Source organism: Anolis sagrei, chromosome X (genome assembly GCF_037176765.1).
Source record: "Anolis sagrei isolate rAnoSag1 chromosome X, rAnoSag1.mat, whole genome shotgun sequence".
In the NCBI taxonomy this organism is placed as follows: Eukaryota; Metazoa; Chordata; class Lepidosauria; order Squamata; family Dactyloidae; genus Anolis; species Anolis sagrei.
This window is the reverse complement of record NC_090034.1, coordinates 103,613,462-103,631,746: the sequence shown is the minus strand read 5'-3', so window position 1 is coordinate 103,631,746 and position 18,285 is coordinate 103,613,462. Positions and strand designations below refer to the sequence as shown.

Genomic DNA, 18,285 nt, shown 5'->3' with positions numbered 1-18,285 from the left:
ATAGAACAACAACAACAACAACAAAATAAATAATAATAATAATAATAATAATATATTATAATAAGAACTGCAATAATAATAATATGTAATAATAATAATATACAATATATATAATAATATATATTATATATTATATTATAATATTGTATATTATTATTATTACATATTATTATTGCAGTTCTTATTATAACATATTATTATTATTATTATTATTATTATTATAAGGTGCTCTTACTGCCTATTACAGGAAAAAAACCAGCTGATCCCCAATCCATCTAAAAAACAGACATGTGCCTTTCACCTTAAGAACAGACAAGCATCTCGAGCTCTGAGGATTATTACCTGGGAAGGAATCCCACTGGAGCATTGCAGTGCACCCAAATACCTGGGAGTCACTTTGGACCGTGCTCTGACCTACAAGAAGCACTGCCTGAACATCAAGCAAAAGGTGGAGGCTAGAAACAATATCATACGAAAGCTGACTGGCACAACCTGGGGATCACAACCAGATACAGTGAAGACATCTGCCTTTGCGCTGTGCTACTCTGCTGCTGAGTACGCATGCCCAGTGTGGAACACATCTCACCACGCTAAAACAGTGGATGTGGCTCTTAATGAGACATGCCGCATTATCACGGGGTGTCTGCGCCCTACCCCACTGGAGAAATTATACTGCTTAGCCGGTATTGCACCACCTGACATCCGCCGGGAAGTAGCAGCCAATAGTGAAAGGACCAAGGCAGAGACATCTCCAGCTCATCCCTTGTTTGGGTATCAGCCAGCACGTCAACGACTTAAATCAAGAAATAGTTTTCTAAGATCTACAGAGACACTCGCTGGAACACCTCAGCAAGCGAGAGTCCAAAAGTGGCAGGCTCAAACCCAGAACCTCAACCAATGGCTGATACCAAATGAGAGACTCCCTCCTGGGCACACTGAAAACTGGGTGACTTGGAAGGCGCTGAACAGACTGCTCTCTGGCACCACGAGATGCAGAGCCAACCTCAAGAAATGGGGCCACAAAGTGGAGTCCACGACATGCGAGTGCGGACATTTAATCAGCTACCAAGTTTGCAAAATTTGTGGGTTTTTTTAACCTGTTTGTTTGTTTTGTTCTGTTAGAAATGTAATACAATGTTCTGGTTGCGGATGACACGATAAATAAATAGTATCTAAACTGGAAAAACAATTCAAACTAAAATGTATTTCTAATGAATATCTTACTAAAATAAATCTCACCCATATTATTAAAAAGAAATCCTATCCCAAATGTGACACAGCAGGATTCGAACTCGCAAACTCAAACGAATGAGGCGGGAACAGGCAAAGCCAACTCGCTTCCTGATTGGCTACGAGGCGGGAGGAAACGCCTCGCCTTTATTGGCTCAGCTGCGTTGTGATTGACAGCGGCTCTGTCCAATAAGAGGGAAGAGCCGGCTGGCCGCGCGCAGTTTCGGACGGCGGCGGTTATTCCAGCCGGCGGAGCTTCCTGAGGGGCGTCCGTCTCTCTGCCGGTCTCTCCGAAGAAATGGCCGGCGGAGGAGGCTTCTTCGCCGGGCCCGCGAGCACCAGAGCGGACTCGCCGCCGCTCTTCAGCCTGAGGCGAAAGTCGAAACTTCAGGGAGCGGAGGATGCGGTGAGGGGCGGGGCTTGGGCCGAGCGTCACGGAGTGGGCGGGGCTAGCTCAGTACAGGGGCGGGGCTTAGAAAGGTTGTGGGCGGGGCGAAGTCAAGACAAGGCAAGTAAGAGAACAGAAGGGGCGGGACTTAGATTGATAGTGGGCGGGGCTACAGGGTATCAGGGCGGGACGGAGTCAAGACTGAAGACAAGTGAGAGAACAAGAGGCGGGGCTTAGAGTGGTTGTGGGCGGGGCGAAGTCAAGACAAGGCAAGTGAGGGAGTAGGAGGGGCGGGGCTTAGAGTGGTTGTGGGCGGGGCGAAGTCAAGACAAGGCAAGTGAGAGAACAGAAGGGGCGGGGCTTAGAGCAGGAATGGGCGTGGCTAGAGGGTATCGGGGCGGGAGGGAGTCAAGACTGAAGGAAAGAAAACAGAAGGGGCGGGGGCTTAGAGTGGTTGTGGGCGGGGCGAAGTCAAGACAAGGCAAGTAAGGGAACAGAAGGGCGGGGCTTAGAGTGGCAGTGGGCGTGGCTAGAAGTTTTCAGGGCGGAGCGGAGTCAAGACTGAAGGCAAGTAAGAGCACAGAAGAGGCGGGGCTTAGAACAACAGTGGGCGTGGCTAGAGGGTATCAGGGCGGGGCGGAGGCAAGACTGAAGGCAAGTAAGAGAACATAGGGGGCGGGGCTTGAAGTGGTTGTGGGCGGGGCGAAGTCAAGACAAGGCAAGTGAGAGAACAGAAGGGGCGGGGCTTAGAGCAGCAGTGGGCGTGGCTAGAGGGGGAGGGACGGAGTCAAAACAAGGTAAGTAAGAGAACAGAAGAGGCGGGGTTTATAGCAGCAGTGGGCGTGGCTAGAGGGTATCAGGGCGGGACGCAGTCAAGACTGAAGGCAAGTGAGAGAACAGAAGGGGCGGGGCTTAAACTGGTTGTGGGCGGAGCGAAGACAAGGCAAGTAAGTGTACAGAAGAGGCGGGGCTTAGATCAGCAGTGGGCGTGGCTACAGGGTATCGGGGCGGGGCGAAGTCAAGGCAAGTAAGAGAACAAAAGGGGCGGGGCTTAGAGTGGCAGTGGGCGGGGCTAGAAGTTTTCAGGGCGGAGTGGAGTCAAGACTGAAGGCAAGTAAGTGTACAGAAGAGGCGGGGCTTAGAGCAGCAGTGGGCGTGGCTACAGGGTATCCGGGCGGGACGGAGTCAAGACTTAAGGCAAGTAAGAGAACAGAAGGGGCGGGGCTAGAGGGTATCAGGGCGGAGTTAAGACTGAAGGCAAGTAAGAGAAGGGGCGGGGCTAGAGGGTATCAGGGCGGAGTCAAGACTGAAGGCAAGTAAGAGAAGGGGCGGGGCTAGAGGGTATCAGGGCGGAGTCAAGACTGAAGGCAAGTAAGGGAATAAAAGGGGCGGGGCTTAGAGGAGCACCGGGCGGGGTTTAGTGATATCGGGGCGGAGTCAAAGCAAGTCAACTTAGAGAACAAAAGAGGCGGGGTTTAAAGCGGCGGTGGGCGTGGCTAAACTGTATCAGGGTCGGGCGGAGTCAAGACTGAAGGCAAGTAAGAGAACAAAAGGGGCGGGGTTTGGAGCGGCCGTGGGCGTGGCTAGAGAGCACCGGGACAGAGTCAAGACAAGCCAAACAGGCCTGCGAAGGGGGCGTGGCTTGGCATGGTTGTGGGCGTGGCTTAAACCTTAAAGGCGGGGATTCCTCCATCGTGGGCGGGGCTAAAGGGCCAATACTAGCTGGGCATCACTTATTTGAAAAGTTTTGAATGTTGGATTATTGTTTTATATACATTTTTGTTTGTGTGCTGTATATATATAAAATAATGTGTTTTATGTATTTTAATTTATTTAATGAGTTTAGTGGTTTTGACTTTATTTTTTAATATTCCTAAATTAAACTCTTATTTTAATGTTTGTGTGATTTCGTTTTTAAATTGCACATTATGCCATATATACAATCCAGATTGTTTGTTTTGAACCAGATTATATGGCAGTGTAGACTCATATAATCCAGTTCAAAGCATATAATGTGGATTATCTGCAGTGATAATCTGGATTATATGACAGCGTAGATCCAGTCTGATCCTCTTTCAAGAGAGAAAAAGCGGGATTATAAATAATAATAATAATAATAATAATAATTACATAATATATATAAAGAGACACGCTTAGAGAGGAGGCCCAAGTATAAACATAAATTTAATTTGTGATCTATGCACACCTTTGTTGTTGTTGTTCATTCGTTCAGTCGTCTCCGACTCTTCGTGACCTCATGGACCAGCCTACGCCAGAGCTCCCTGTCGGCCGTCACCACCCCCAGCTCCCTCAAGGTCAGTCCAGTCACTTCAAGGATGCCATCCATCCATCTTGCCCTTGGTCGGCCCCTCTTCCTTTTGCCTTCCACTTTCCCCAGCATCATTCCCTTCTCTAGGCTTTGCTGTCTCCTCATGATGTGGCCAAAGGACTTCAACTTTGTCTCTCGTCTCCTTCCCTCCAGTGAGCAATCGGGCTTTATTTCCTGGAGGATGGACTGGTTGGATCTTCTCGCAGTCCAAGGCACTCTCAGCACTTTCCTCCAACACCACAGCTCAAAAGCATCAATCTTCCTTCGCTCGGCCTTCCCTAAGGTCCAGCTCTCACATCCGTAGGTGACTACAGGGAAGACCATGGCTTGGACTAGGCAATGGATCTTTGTTGCCAGTCTGATGTCTCTACTCTTGACTATTTTATCGAGACTGGACATTGTTCTCCTCCCAAGAAGGAAGCGTCTTCTGATTTCCTGGCTACAGTCTGCGTCTGCAGTCATCTTTGCACCTAGAAATACAAATACAAATGCACACCTTATACACATATATATTTTAATTAATTGAAAAAATAGGAAAAATAATAAAGTGTTTCCCCCCCTACAAAATAGGAAACTTGGAGGTTATGTTATATTATTATCATTATTATTATTATTTAATAATTAGTTATGAAAATAATTATAATTATAATTAATTCCTTGTTATTATTACGATTAATAATAATAATTGCCAAGCCCCTTTCTGTCATGCATCATAAGTTGCTAGTTATGAAAATGAATGATAATTAATTTCTTGTTATAATAATAATAGTTATTATTAATGGACAAATCCGTCTCTGAATGTCATATATCGTAAAGTGCTAATTTTGAAAAGTAATTATAATTAATTCCTTGTTATTATTAATAATGTTGTAATTAATAATAATAATAATAATTGCCAAGCCACTCTATGAATGCCACACATCATAAGTTGCTAATTATGAAAGTTAATTATAATTAATTCCTTGTTATTATTAGTAATAAGTTGTCATCATTATTATTATTATTAATTGCCAAGCCCCTCTCTGAATGGCACACGTCATAAGGTGCTAATTATGAAAATGAATTGCAATTAATTTCTTGTTATTGTTATTATTGTTATCATTATTAATGGCCAAGTCCTTCTTTGAATGTCACACATCATAAAGTGCTGATTTTGAAAATCAATTATAATTAATTCTTTGTTATTATTAATAATAAGTTATTATTAATATTAATAATAATAATCGCCAAGCCCCTCTCTGAACGTTACACGTCATAAGATGCTAATTATGAAAAATAAATATAACTAATTCCTTGTTATTATTAATTGCCAAGCTCCTCTCTGAATGTTACACATCATAAGATGCTAATTATGAAAAATAAATATAACTAATTTATTATTATTAATAATAATTGGCAAGCCCCTCTCTGAACGTCACATGTCATAAGATACTAATTATGAAAAATAAATATAACTAATTTCTTCTTATTGATAATTGGCAAGCCCCTCTCTGAATGTCACACGTCATAAGGTGCTAATTATGAAAAACAATTATAATTAATACCTTGCTATTATAAATAATAATAATTGTCAAGTCCTTCTCTGAATGTCATGCGTCATAAGTGTAGAATGTAGAATGAATGCAATTTGAAACCACTTTTCAGTGCTATGGCCCAACCATATAGAATCCTGGGAGCTGTGGTTTGGCAGAGTCCCTGTAAAACTACATCTCCCATAATTCCATAGCCCTGAGCCATGACAGTTCAAGTGGTGTCAAACTGCGTTCATTCTACAGTGTAGATGCATCCATAGCTTTCTGGTTGCTGATTTTCCTTGTTGTTGTTTTTGTTGTTGTTGTTTCTTCTTTGGGGCAGGTGCTGCTTGAAAAAGTGTTGGGCATCACTACTCAGACCAGCAGTGGCTTCGCTTGCGACCCAAATACAGGGCACGTGGCATATCCAACAGGGTAAGAGCTTATCTGCTGTTATATTATATAATTGTTGTCAAGAATGTATAAGTGGTCTGTAGTCCAGGCATGGGCAAACTTGGGCCCTCCAGGTGTTTTGGACTTCAACTCCCACAATTCCTAACAGCCGAAAGGCTGTTAGGAATTGTGGGAGTTGAAGTCCAAAACACCTGGAGGGCCCAAGTTTGCCCATGCCTGGTGTAGACCCTTCAATATTCAAATGATTTGTCTGTTAATTATCTGTTAATTGTGCTCTCTTTTGTTTTGTTTTGTTTCTAAAGTTTCTGTTTTGAATTCACCACATTTTATTGTTAGGTTATTGTAACTAGTGAGTTGTTGTTGTTGTTGTTGTTGTTGTTGTTATTATTTAGTACTAGCTGTCCCCTGCCACGCGTTGCTGTGGCCCAGTCTGTGTATGTGTTTTGTGTGTGTATGTGTGTATGTGTATATGTGTGTTGTTTATATATTTGTGCACCGGGACTGTGGTGCAGCTGGCTGGGAGTCAGCTGCATTAAGATCACGACTGTCCGTAAGGTCATGAGTTTGAAGCCAGCCTGGGTCGGAGTGAGCTTCCGGCCAAATTTGTGTATGTTGCTGTCGACCTTTGAAGCCCGAAAGACAGTTGCATCTGTCAAGTAAGAAATTTAGGTACCGCGTATGTGGGGAGGCTAATGTAACTAATTTATGTCACCATAAAAATCTCCAGCAAGCATGCAAAGAATGAGGAAGATCTCCATCATTGTCACTAATGGACAGTTAAGCAACAGCTCCCCTGGTGGCCAGAATACCCTCATGAAAAGCTGGAATGTTACATTGTCTCTGAGTGTCTGTCTATATATGTTGTGTGTCTATGGCATTGAATGTTTGCCATGTATATATACATTGTAATCTGCCCTGAGTCCCCTGAGGGGTGAAAAGGGCGGAATATAAATACTGTAAATAAATAAATAAATAAATATGTGTATATATTTGTGTATATGTTTATATATGTGGTTTTGCGCATGCATTGTAATGTAATTTTTATTTTTTTTGGCTTTTTAAACTTCTGCTGTGTTTTTCAGTGTTTTATGAGTGATGGTCACTCACTGGCCTTATGCATGTATTATGTCTAAATTTGGTGTCAGTTTGCCCAGTGGTTTTTGAGTTATGTTATTCCCACAAACGAACATGACATTTTTATTTATATAGATAGAATGGATCAGAATAGGAGGCCATGGCTGGAACTTGTGTTCTTCTCCTTCATTGAGGAAAGTTTTAATTACGTGTATCTTCTGTATCTCTTTCCTTCTAGATGTGTGGTTGTGATTTTGAATCCCAGGAAGAATAAACAAAGGCACATCTTTAACACTTCTAGGTAACCTATATCTTAATACTTTTCATATCTACGGCTTTGAATATTGATATGTATAAAGTTGATGATGGTGAGAGTTTCTGTCAATGTATGTGAGCAGCATATAGATAGTTATTTTTTGAATTATTACAACATTATTAACAGAGGCAATCACCTGCAGCTTGTGTGTATTTGTGTTTTGTTTTACCTTGCTGTCTTAACCTGCTTCATGCCACAAGGTGAGGCAGGTAATAATAATAATAATAATAATTAGTATTATTATTATCATCGTCATTATTAATATTAGTATTTCAAATAATAATCCTCTTATTTCTCAGCCATCCCATTTTGTGTAAGATGAATAATGGGACTTTTTGGTGTTTTTTTTTTCTTCCAGGAAAACTGTGAGTGCTTTGTCTTTCTCTCCTGATGGGAAATATATCGTAACTGGTGAGGTGAGTTCTTCAAGATTATTATTATTACAGTATCCAATGTTTCTCAACCTGGGGGTCGGGACCCCGGGGGGGGGGGTCGTGAGAGGGTGTCAGAGGGGTCGCCAAAGACCATCAGAAAACACAGTATTTTCTGTTGGTCATGGGAGTTCTATGTGGGAAGTTTGGCGCAATTTGGTCATTGGTGGGGTTCAGGGTGCTTCTTGATTGTAGGTGAACTATAAATCCCAGCAACTACAACTCCCAAATGTCAAGGTCTATTTCCCCCAAACTCCATCTGTGTTTACATTTGGGCATATTGAGTATCCGTGCCAAGTTTGGTCCAGATCCATCATTGTTTGAGTCCACGGTGCTCTCTGGATGTTGGTGAACTACAACTCCAAAATTCAAGGTCAATACCCACCAAACCCTTCCAGTATTTTCTCTTGGTCATGGGAGTTCTGTGTGACAAGTTTAGTTCAACCTCATCCTTGGTGGAGTTAAGAATCCTCTTTGATTGTAGGTGAAATTTAAATCCCAGCAACTACAACTCCCAAACGACAAAATGTACACCCCCCCCCCGAACCCACCAATATTCGAATTTGGACGTATCAGGTATTTGTGCCAAATTTGGTCCAGTTAATGAAGATACATCCTGCATATCAGATAATTACATTACGATTCATAACAGTTGCAAAATGACAGGTATGAAGTAGCAATGAAAATCATGTTATGGTTGGGGGTCACCACCACATGAGGAACTGTATTAAGGGGTCCTTGTGTTTGGCCCATTTCCATAGACGCACTTTCTTTTCCTCGGTGTGAAACTCCGTTCTTTGCTTTTTTCCTCTTGCAGAGCGGGCACCACCCGGCCGTCCGCGTCTGGGACGTGGAAGAGAAGGTGCAAGTGTCGGAGCTCCACGGCCACAAACACGGCGTGGCCTGTGTGGCCTTTTCCCCCAGCATGAGGTACCTCGTCTCTGTGGGATATCCTCATGACATGGTGGTTAACGTGTGGGACTGGAAGGTAAGGAACCGCTTGGCCAGATCCTCAAGGAAAGGAACCACAGCCTCTTTCAGGGGCAGGAACGTTGCTCAAAACCCAGGGAGACATTGTAATGTTATGAATACTTTTTTGAACCTTAACAATGTTCTTTAATCCGTTTTCAGTGGGACAGGTTGCTATCAGGCACTTTCAGGGAAAGAAGTATATTGGTTACACAGACAACCTGGAAAATATACTCAGCATTCACTCCACATACATTCAATCACACCCATACTCACCACCTTCTTCATTCAAGCCATCTTGGAAGGAGGCAGGTGCCAAGGCTGTGCATTCCCCACAAGAGGAAAATGTCTCTTTACATAGCAATTTTTGCTGTTGTTCTTTTGATTGATTGACAACTTGTTCAGCTAAGACTTGCTGAAGCTCCATCAATTCTGAACAGGTGGAGCCATTGGTTTTTTACTTATTTTTTATTTATATTCCACCCTTCCCACCCTGAAGGGGACTCAGGGTGGAGCACAACATACAACGGCAGACATTCAGTGCCGGGACATAAATAGATTATATGCATCCATCTATATAAATAATAATGTAATGTTCATTTGTGGGATTAACATAACTCAAAAACCACTGGACGAATTGACACGAAATTTGAACACTATACCCCTAACAGACCAACGAGTGTCCATCACGCATAAAAAACCCAAAAAAACTGCGGAAAGGACTTAAAAACCCAAATAGGCTAAATAACGAAAAGCTAAATGACAATACAGAAAAAGGTAGGTAGGTAGGTAGGTAGGTAGGAAGGAAGGAAGGAAGGAAGGGGAGAAAGAGGGAGGGAAAGAAAGAAGGAAAGGGAGAAGGAAGCATGGAGGCAAAGAGTGAAAGAAGGAAGGAAAGAGGTAAAGAAGGAAAGAAGAAAAAGAAAAATGGGGGAGGAAGGAAAGAGGTAGAGAAGGGAAAAAAGGAGGGAAGGAAAGAGGGAAAGAAGGAGAGAAAGAGGGAGGGAAGGAGAGAAGGAAAGAGAGAAGGAAGGATGGAAGCAAAAAGTGAAGGAAGGAAAGAGGTAGAGCAGGAAGAAAGGAGAGGCAAAGGAAGAAAAAGAAAAAGGGGGCAAGGAAGGAAAGAGGTAGAGAAGGAAGGAAGGAGAGAAGGAGAGAAGAAAAGGGAAGGAAGGAAGAAAAGAGGGAGCAAAGGAAGGAGGGGAAAAAGGAGAGAAAGAGGGAGGGGAGGTTGGCCACAGCAACATGTGGTGGGTACAGCTAGTAAACCGCTGTGAGTCGCCCTCGGGCTTGAGATTCAGCGGTATACAAGAATAGTAAATAAATAAATAAATAAATAGTAAACATTAAAAACATTTCTCTCGACATTAAAACCACTGTTTAAAACCATCTTCATGCCAACTTCCTTAACTTAAAGAGTCATTGTCTCTGACCATGTAAACACATACTGTTTACATCTGAACTTCCCAGGTCAGTTATTGGCAGTTTCCTCCATCAGCACTTTTCTCATCACAAGTTAATCCAATCTTGACCTCCTCCAGATTCTCTTCTGGGTTATTTATTTATTTACAGTATTTATATTCTGTCCTCCTCACCCCGAAGGCGGATCACAATGCACACATACACGGCAAACATTCAATGCTGGTGTTGGAGTTCAGCCTGTGATTGTATCTAATGATCCGGGTACTCTGGATGGTGGGCATCACAATGCTGTTTTTAATGATGCGAGTGCTTTAGATGAAGAGAATGATAATGGGATTCCTGTTCAAAGTGTCTTTGCTTATGAGAATGTTCCTGAAGAGTTTGGGGATGATGGTATGGTCTCTGGAAGAGGGCCTGAATTGTTACCAGACAATTCCCAGGACTTTGAGCCTGAGAAAAGCTTGGCACCTGGAACAGCGGCAGAAATTAATGAGCCAGAAGATAAAAGGCATGTTTTCAGACAGAACGGACAAACACGCCAATCTCTCAGGCGTTCTGCCAGGCTAAGAGAGAAACTGATAATAGAGTCAAAGCTAAAAAGAAATGATTTTCTGGCAGTTTAGGATATAGAGTAGATTAGGGGATAAAAGTACCAAGTACAGAATCTGTAGCCAGACGAAGCAATGTTGGAATTGAATTAAGATAATTGTCCTGAACCTTGTAGCTTTGCCTTGATTCAAGTTAGGCTTTGTTTGATTTCATGATTCAAGTTTGGAGTTTTACCTTGGAAGTGCCTGTGTTAGTCACTTTTTCACCCTTGTTCCAGCATTACTTTCAATTTTAATTTTACATTTGGCCTTCCCACAGTTTTAATTGTGTGTTGTCTTAGTGTTAATGTTTCATTATTTTATTGTCCATGTTTTATCTTTAATTGCTTGTATTGTTATTATTGCTTGTATTGTTGTATTTGGGCTCGGCCTCATGTAAGCCGCACCGAGTCCCTTGGGGAGATGGTAGCGGGGTATAAAAAAAGTGTTGTTATTATTATTATTATTATTATTATTATTAGTTTTTCATGGACTCTGATGGACTTCTTTCCAGGATTATTTGTTCCTGCTTATCTTTCTACCTACTTGGATTTACCTATTTCTATGAAGTGTTTTTATTGCTAATGTTTTTTTATTATCTTCAATAAACTGCTTGCATTTTTACTCAGCTGTTTGGTGTTTTAAAGTCAGAGGATTTTTCCTCTGACAGACAGACAAATAGAAGTATTTTTGGCATTTCAACATTGGCGCCTGGAGGTTATGCTGTATTCCAGCCACAGGGGGGTGCTGTTGCTTCATCCACTATGATGCCAAGTCATTTTCATCATATTTCCTCCTTGCTCTTTTTATGGTGTCGTAAAATGCTTTTAGTGGTCCCTAATTTCTCTACCCACATCTCAGCTGTTTTTGAACTGCTTAGGTGGGCAGTAAGCTAGGCTTAACAGTCGGGAGCTCAATCCAACTTGGGATTCGAACTTGCCACCTTCCAGTCATCAGTGATCTATGGCAGCTGGTGATTAACCAGCTGTTCTACAGCCCGGCCATTAATTAATACAACTTTACAAAATTATTGATTGCTATTTCCTTTCTTGCTTCGCAGAAAGATACTCTCATTGCCTCCAACAAGGTTTCCAGCAAAGTTATGGCCATTTCCTTTTCGGAGGACAGCTATTTCGTTACTGTTGGCCACCGCCATGTGAAGTTCTGGTTCTTGGATGTAGCCAGGGAAATCAAGGTAATTCCCTTTTCAGTCTTATTATTACCATCTGTATCCATGGGGTCAACCATCCATGGCTATAATTTTTTTTAATTCCAAAAAGCAAACTTTTATTTTGCCATTTTATATTAATGGCATCTTTTTACCCTGAGATTGTATATAATGGGACTTGAGTATGGATGGATTTCAGTATCTGAAAGGGATCCTGAAACCAAAACTGAGGACGAAAAGAAAGGAGCTTCTCAGAATAGTTTCTTGATGTTAGTGCCTTCTGAAAATAGTTTTCTATAACAACATTAACTGGCTGCTAGATTTAATTTCTGTGCATATCTGCAGCCCAAGACATAAACATTATTCCCAAAGTTCTAACAAAGTCCTCAAACTCATATGGCTTCTTTTGTTTTGCACTTAATTGTGATTATGCTCACAGATGTCTTGAAGACAACACATAAGAGGTAAATTCGCCACGTTCTTACCATCTTTGCTTCCATCTTTAAAAAAAAGAGGTATATGTTGAGCAATGCTGCAGAACAATGTTGCAAAGCATTTCCTGGTTCTGGGGTGAAATTGTTTACATTGTGTTTATGTGCCTTGGGCTTTTGGATTATGTGATTTTAATGTCTCATATTAATATGTTTTAGTGCCATGTTTAAATGTCTAGATCAGCATTTCTCAACCTGAGGGTCGGGACCCCTGGGTGGGTCGCGAGGGGTGTCAGAGGGGTCGTCAAAGACCATCAGAAAATGCAGTATTTTCTGTTGGTCATAAGGGTTCTGTGTGGGTAGTTTTGGCCCAATTCTATCGTTGGTGGGGTCTAGAATACTCTGATTGTAGATGAACTATAAATCCAAGCAGCTACAACACCCAAATGACAAGGTCTATTTTCCCCCCAAATTTCACATTTGGGCATATTGAGTATTTGTGCCAAGTTTGGTTCAGATTCATCACTCTTTGAGGCCACAGAGCTCTCTGGATGTATTTGAACTACAACTCCCAAACTCAAGGCAATGCCCACCAAACCCTTCCAGTATTTTCTCTTGGTCGTGGGAGTTCTGTGTGACAAGTTCGGTTCATTTCCATCATTGGTGGAGTTCAGAATGCTCTTTGATTGTAGATGAAGTATAAATACCAGCAACTACAACCTCCAAATGACAAAATCAACCCCTCCAAACCCTCCCATATTCAAATTTGGGTGTATTACGTATTTGTGCCAAATTTTGACCAGTGAATGAAAATACATCCTGCATATCAGATATTTATGACGATTCATAATGGTAGCGAAATGACAGTTATGAAATAGCAACAAAAATAATGTTATGGTTGGGGGTCACCACAACATGAGGAACTGTATTAAGGGGTCACGGCATTAGGAAGGTTGAGAACCACTGGTCTAGATGTTGTTTCTTGATTTAATGTGGTTTAATTAATTAATAGTTATATGTTACAGTTGTTTTATACTAGATTTTTTATATGTTGTAAGGCTTTGAATTTTTGCTGTGCATTTGTTGAATACCGCTTTGAGTAAATAAGTAAATGATGATGATGATGTATGTCCATTGCAGATTAAGGAGACTGTCCCACTGGTGGGTCGCTCTGGCCTTCTTGGGGAGCTTCACAACAACATCTTTTGCGATGTGGCCTGCGGCCGAGGGCAAATGGCCAGAAGCACCTTCTGCATTTCCTTTTCTGGGCTCCTTTGCCAGTTTAATGAGAAGCGTGTGCTGGAAAAATGGATTGATCTGAAGGTGAGAATACATCTCTCTGTTTCTGGTACAGAAATGTCCAACTCCTGCATTTTTAAAACATTCTTTCTTCTTCTTCTATTATTATTATTATTATTATTTGAAACGCAAGAGAAGATCTTTTGAGAAGATTTTCTTGGGTTAAAAAGTAGTCTTATATGCGAGAATATACGGTAATTGGGAATACGGCTCGGCAGCTAATTATCTTAATGTATGTGTGTGTGTGTGTGTGTGTGTGTGTGTGTGTATATATATATATATATGTTTGAAAATTAAATGAGAAAATAAAACCCAAAAAATTGCTTATGTGCTTCTAAAACATGCTGATCTGTTGTATATCTTGCTACTGAATGTATTTACTTTGATGTTATTATTTGCTTGTTTGTATTTTATTTTGCTTGATTGTAATTCTTGGGCTTGGCCTCGTGTTAGCCACCCCGAATCTCTTCAGGGAGATGGTGGTGGGGTATAAATAAAGATTATTGTTGTTGTTGTTGTTGTTATTATTTGAAACACAAGAAGATGAGTCCACAGCTTAACAAGATCCCTCTTCTGGCTATTGCATTGGATCACACGTCAGACCCTTCCCAAGTGTCTAGGACTGTGTGATGTATTGGCAAATGATGCGTGCAGATCCCAGTAAGATGGCCTTCTGCAGCTGGCAGATGATGATTTTGTCAGCGCCGAATGTGTTTAGTGCAGGCCAAGGTCTTTAGGCGCTGCACCCAGTGTGCCGATCACCACTGGGATCACCGTGACTGGCTTGTGCCAGAGTCTTTGCAGTTCAATCTTTAAATCCTCATATCGTGTCAGCTTTTCCTTTTTCCCCCCATCAATCCTGCTGTTGCCTGGGATTGCAACATTGACAACCCATACTTTGCTTTTTAACATGATTGTGAGATCAGGAGTATTATGCTCCAAAACTGTCAGTCTGAATTCGAAAGTCCCAGAGTAGTTTGACGTATTCAATTACTGTAACTTTTTCCTGCTTGTGATCCCATCAGTTCTTTGTCACAGGCAGATGGGATTTGTGGCACAAGTTCCAATGAATCATCTGAGCAATGGTGTTGTGCCTCTGCTTATAGTCTGTCTGTCTATTATTGTTATTATTATTTGCTTTATTTATGCCCCACCTTTCTCACCCCCATAGAGGGACTCATGGTGGCTTATAATTCTGGCAAGATTCAATGCCACTTAAAAACACAGTCATAAAACCTATCCCATGTACTAAAAACAGTTTAAACAGTTATTTATTTATTTATTGTGTCAGGAACGAACCAATGTATTTGGGAAAACACAAGTGCCTCTGGTGTCACTGTGAGAAAGTTCTCCATTGTGCATGTGGCAGGGCTCAGGTTGCATTGCAGCAGGTGGTTTGTGGTTTGCTCTTCTCCACACTCGCATGTCGTGGATTCCACTTTGTGGCCCCATTTCTGAAGGTTGGCTCTGCATCTCGTGGTGCCAGAGCGCAGTCAGTTCAGTGCCTTCCAGTGCCCAGTCTTCTGTGTGCCCAGGGGGGAGTCTCTCATTTGGTATCAGCCATTGATTGAGGTGCTGGGTTTGAGCCTGCCACTTTTGGACTCTCGCTTGCTGAGGTGTTCCTGTGAGTGTCTGTGTAGATCTTAGAAAACTATTTCTTGATTTAAGGCATTGGCATGCGGGCTAATTTCCGAACCGAGGGCGGGCCAGAGATGTCACTGCCTTGGTCCTTTCACTCTTGGTTGCTACTTTTCAACGGATGACAGGTGGTGCAATACTGGCTAAACAATGTAATTTCTCCAGTGGTGTAGGGCTCAGACACCCTGTGATTATGTGGCATGTCTCATTAAGAGCCACATCCACTGTTTTAATGTGGTGACATGTGTTCCATACTGGGCATGCGTACTCAGCTGCAGAGTAGCAAAGCACAAGGGCAGGTGTCTTCACTGTGTCTGGTTGTGATCCCTAGGTTGTGCCACCAGAAGTTAAAACAGTTAAACAGTAAAACACATAGAACAATAACAGATTAAAACACATTAAATGCATGATTCCATTCATCCATAATTGTTGCTTATAATCTTTATTCAGGCTGTATTGAAACTGTAATGATTCAGTCTATATACTCTTAATTCGCTTCCCATCAGGTATCTTTAGCCAACTGCATCTGCATTAGTGAGGAATTTATATTCTGTGGCTGCGCAAATGGTACCGTGCGCATCTTCCACACCCGCAACCTGCATTACCTCTCTGACCTGCCCAAGCCTCACTGTCTGGGTGTTGATGTCACCAGAGAAGAAATAATGAGGTACGAATCAGTAGATGATGGAATCTTTCTGAAACCTTGCAGGATGGATGCCCTGCTTATGTTGTCTGATTGTGCAGAAATTCAAGGGGATGCCTCTGGTAGGTTTTTAAATATATATATTTGTAAAAATTTCCTACAAATCAGTGGATGGCCAAAATGTCCTGAAACTTATCAGTCTTAAAGTTGTAAAGGTTGCTTACAATTGTGCCAAGTTTCATCCTGATAGACATAAAAATAATGGAGGAATGAGCCTCCATGAATGAAACTTTTCTGGTGGTTAGCCCCACCCACTCTCCCCTTGTGAGTATAAGTAGCTGGTGGGCGGGGCGACTGCCTCAGTTCTTCTTATCCGCCGCTATTGTAGCAGCTTAGGAATCACTTGCTCTTTAGACTAGCTTACTTTTACATCATTTATAGACTAGGACTAGTTCTGACTATTGTCTTTTATTTTCACTGGGCTACATATTTTTACCTCAGTTAAGTATGACTTCTTCCCCGATTTGTTAAGTACCATGTCTGTGAGGGGAAGTTGAGCCAGTAATTAGTTAATTAACGCCTTGGGCATTGGGCACCCCAAGTCCCCTATACCAGAGACAGCAAGCAAGGAAAACTGTTGTCTATTCCCCTCAGAAAATGGCATCTATTCTCCTCAGAAATCCTCCACGACTGGCAGCTTCAGGAACCATCAGTTTCCCTTCAGATTTTACATATGGACTTTGTTGTGGGGAAGTCAAGTTAGTGCCTGGGTGGAGATAAACCAAGCAAGGGCAAACTTTCTAACTTGGGGGTGACATGCTAGTACTCCTTGCTAAGAGGATTGGCTGCCCAGTGACGGAAGGAAGGAAAGAGAGAAGGAAGGATGAAAGGGAAGAAGGGATGGAAGGAGAAAGAGGGAGAGGGAAGGAGTGAGGAAAGAGACAAAATGGAAGGAAGGAAGGATGAAAGGGCGGAAGGGAAGGAAGGGAGGGAGGAAAGAAGGGAAGGAGGAAGGAAAAAGAGAAGAAAGGAATTAAAGAAGGAAGGAAGGGAAGGATGGAAGGAGAAAGAGGGAGAGGGAAGGAGGGAGGAAAGATAAAAAGAAAGGAAGGAAGGATGGAAGGGAAGGAAGATGGAAGAAATGGAGGGAAGGAAGGAAAGGAGGAAGGAAAAAGAAGAAAGGAATAAAGGGAAGGAGGGAGGGAGGGAAGAGAGAAGGAAGGAAGGAAAGGGAGGAATGGAAGGATGGAAGGGGAAAGGAGAGAGAAAAGAGACAAAAAGGAACGAAGGAAGGGTGAAAGGGCGGAAGGGAAAGATGGATGGAAGGAGGGAAAGAAGGGAAGGAAGAAGTAAAAAGAGAAGAAGGGAATAAATGGAAGAAGGAAGGAAGGGAAAGATAAAGGAAAGACAAAAGGGAAGGAAGAAGAAAGGGAGTGAGGGAGAAAAGGAAGGAAGGAAGGAAGGAAGGAAGGAAGGAAGGAAGGAAGGAAGGAAGGAAGGAAGGAAAAAAGGGCTGAAGGGAAGGATGGAAGGAGAAAGAGGGAGGCAATGGAGGGTGGTAGGGAGGAAGGAATGACAAAAGGGAAGGGAGGGAAAAGAGAGGGAAGGAAGGGCAATAGGGTAGAAGGGAAGGAAGGGGGAGGGAGAGTAGGAAGGGAGGGAAAGAGGAAGGAAAAAAAAGGATTAAAGGAAGGGAAGGAGAAAGAGGGAGGGAAGGAGGAAGGAAAAAAAGAATTAAAGGATGGGAAGGAGAAAGAGGGAGGGAAGGAGGAAGGAAAGAGAGAAGGAAGGAAGGATAGGATAGTGAGGGAGAGGAGGGCCTGGGAAGAGAGCCCAAAGGGTTAGACCCAAGACCAGTTCATAAATTATTTCCTCAAAGCAACAGTGTTGACATTGACTTTGTGAGGAAATCTGGCATCCCTCAAGCCGACAGAAAGTTAGGCCATGTTAATACTTAAGAGACATTTAAAGCAGCTTGGGTGCAACTGCACAGCAGCCATAAGGTTATTGTGTCCTTCCATGAAAATCAGTTTGACGCCCCTGATTTTTATGAACAGAACAAAAAAGAAGTGTGGTGTGTTTGCTTTTGTGACAAGAGGATCCTTTCCCCCCCTCATTGGTGTTTCCTAGAAGACCCGATGCCACCTATCCGGACACCATTGCTTTGGCCTACGACCCCTGCCATCACTGGCTCTCCTGCGTCTACAAGGATCACAGCGTGTACATCTGGGACGTGAAGGACTTCAGTCGGGTGGGGAAGGTCTGGTCCGACCTCTTCCATAGCTCCTTCGTGTGGAATGTGGAGGTGAGCAATTTGGGGAAGGCCTTCTTCTCTGCTTAGTTTGAGGCCTCTTTGTGGGAAGATGGAAAGATAATTGATTTCGTTAGGCATTCCTGCATGGCTGTGGGTTGCACTAGATGGCTATTCCAACCCT

At 42.6% G+C, this 18,285-nt stretch overlaps 1 protein-coding gene across 1 annotated transcript in view; it reads left to right on the top strand.

Moving 5' to 3' along the window:
- The first annotated feature begins 1,410 nt into the window (after positions 1-1,410).
- Positions 1,411-18,285, top strand: part of LOC132781618 (WD repeat-containing protein 62) — a 41,358-nt gene continuing 24,483 nt past the window's right edge. Inside the window, exons 1-9 of the mRNA XM_067461049.1 lie at positions 1,411-1,636; positions 5,802-5,893; positions 7,185-7,247; positions 7,621-7,678; positions 8,511-8,681; positions 11,732-11,866; positions 13,411-13,593; positions 15,714-15,874; positions 17,981-18,155. Of these exons, the coding sequence (XP_067317150.1) occupies positions 1,529-1,636; positions 5,802-5,893; positions 7,185-7,247; positions 7,621-7,678; positions 8,511-8,681; positions 11,732-11,866; positions 13,411-13,593; positions 15,714-15,874; positions 17,981-18,155 (1,146 nt within the window). The 5' untranslated portion in view covers positions 1,411-1,528. The remainder of the gene's footprint in view (positions 1,637-5,801; positions 5,894-7,184; positions 7,248-7,620; positions 7,679-8,510; positions 8,682-11,731; positions 11,867-13,410; positions 13,594-15,713; positions 15,875-17,980; positions 18,156-18,285) is intronic.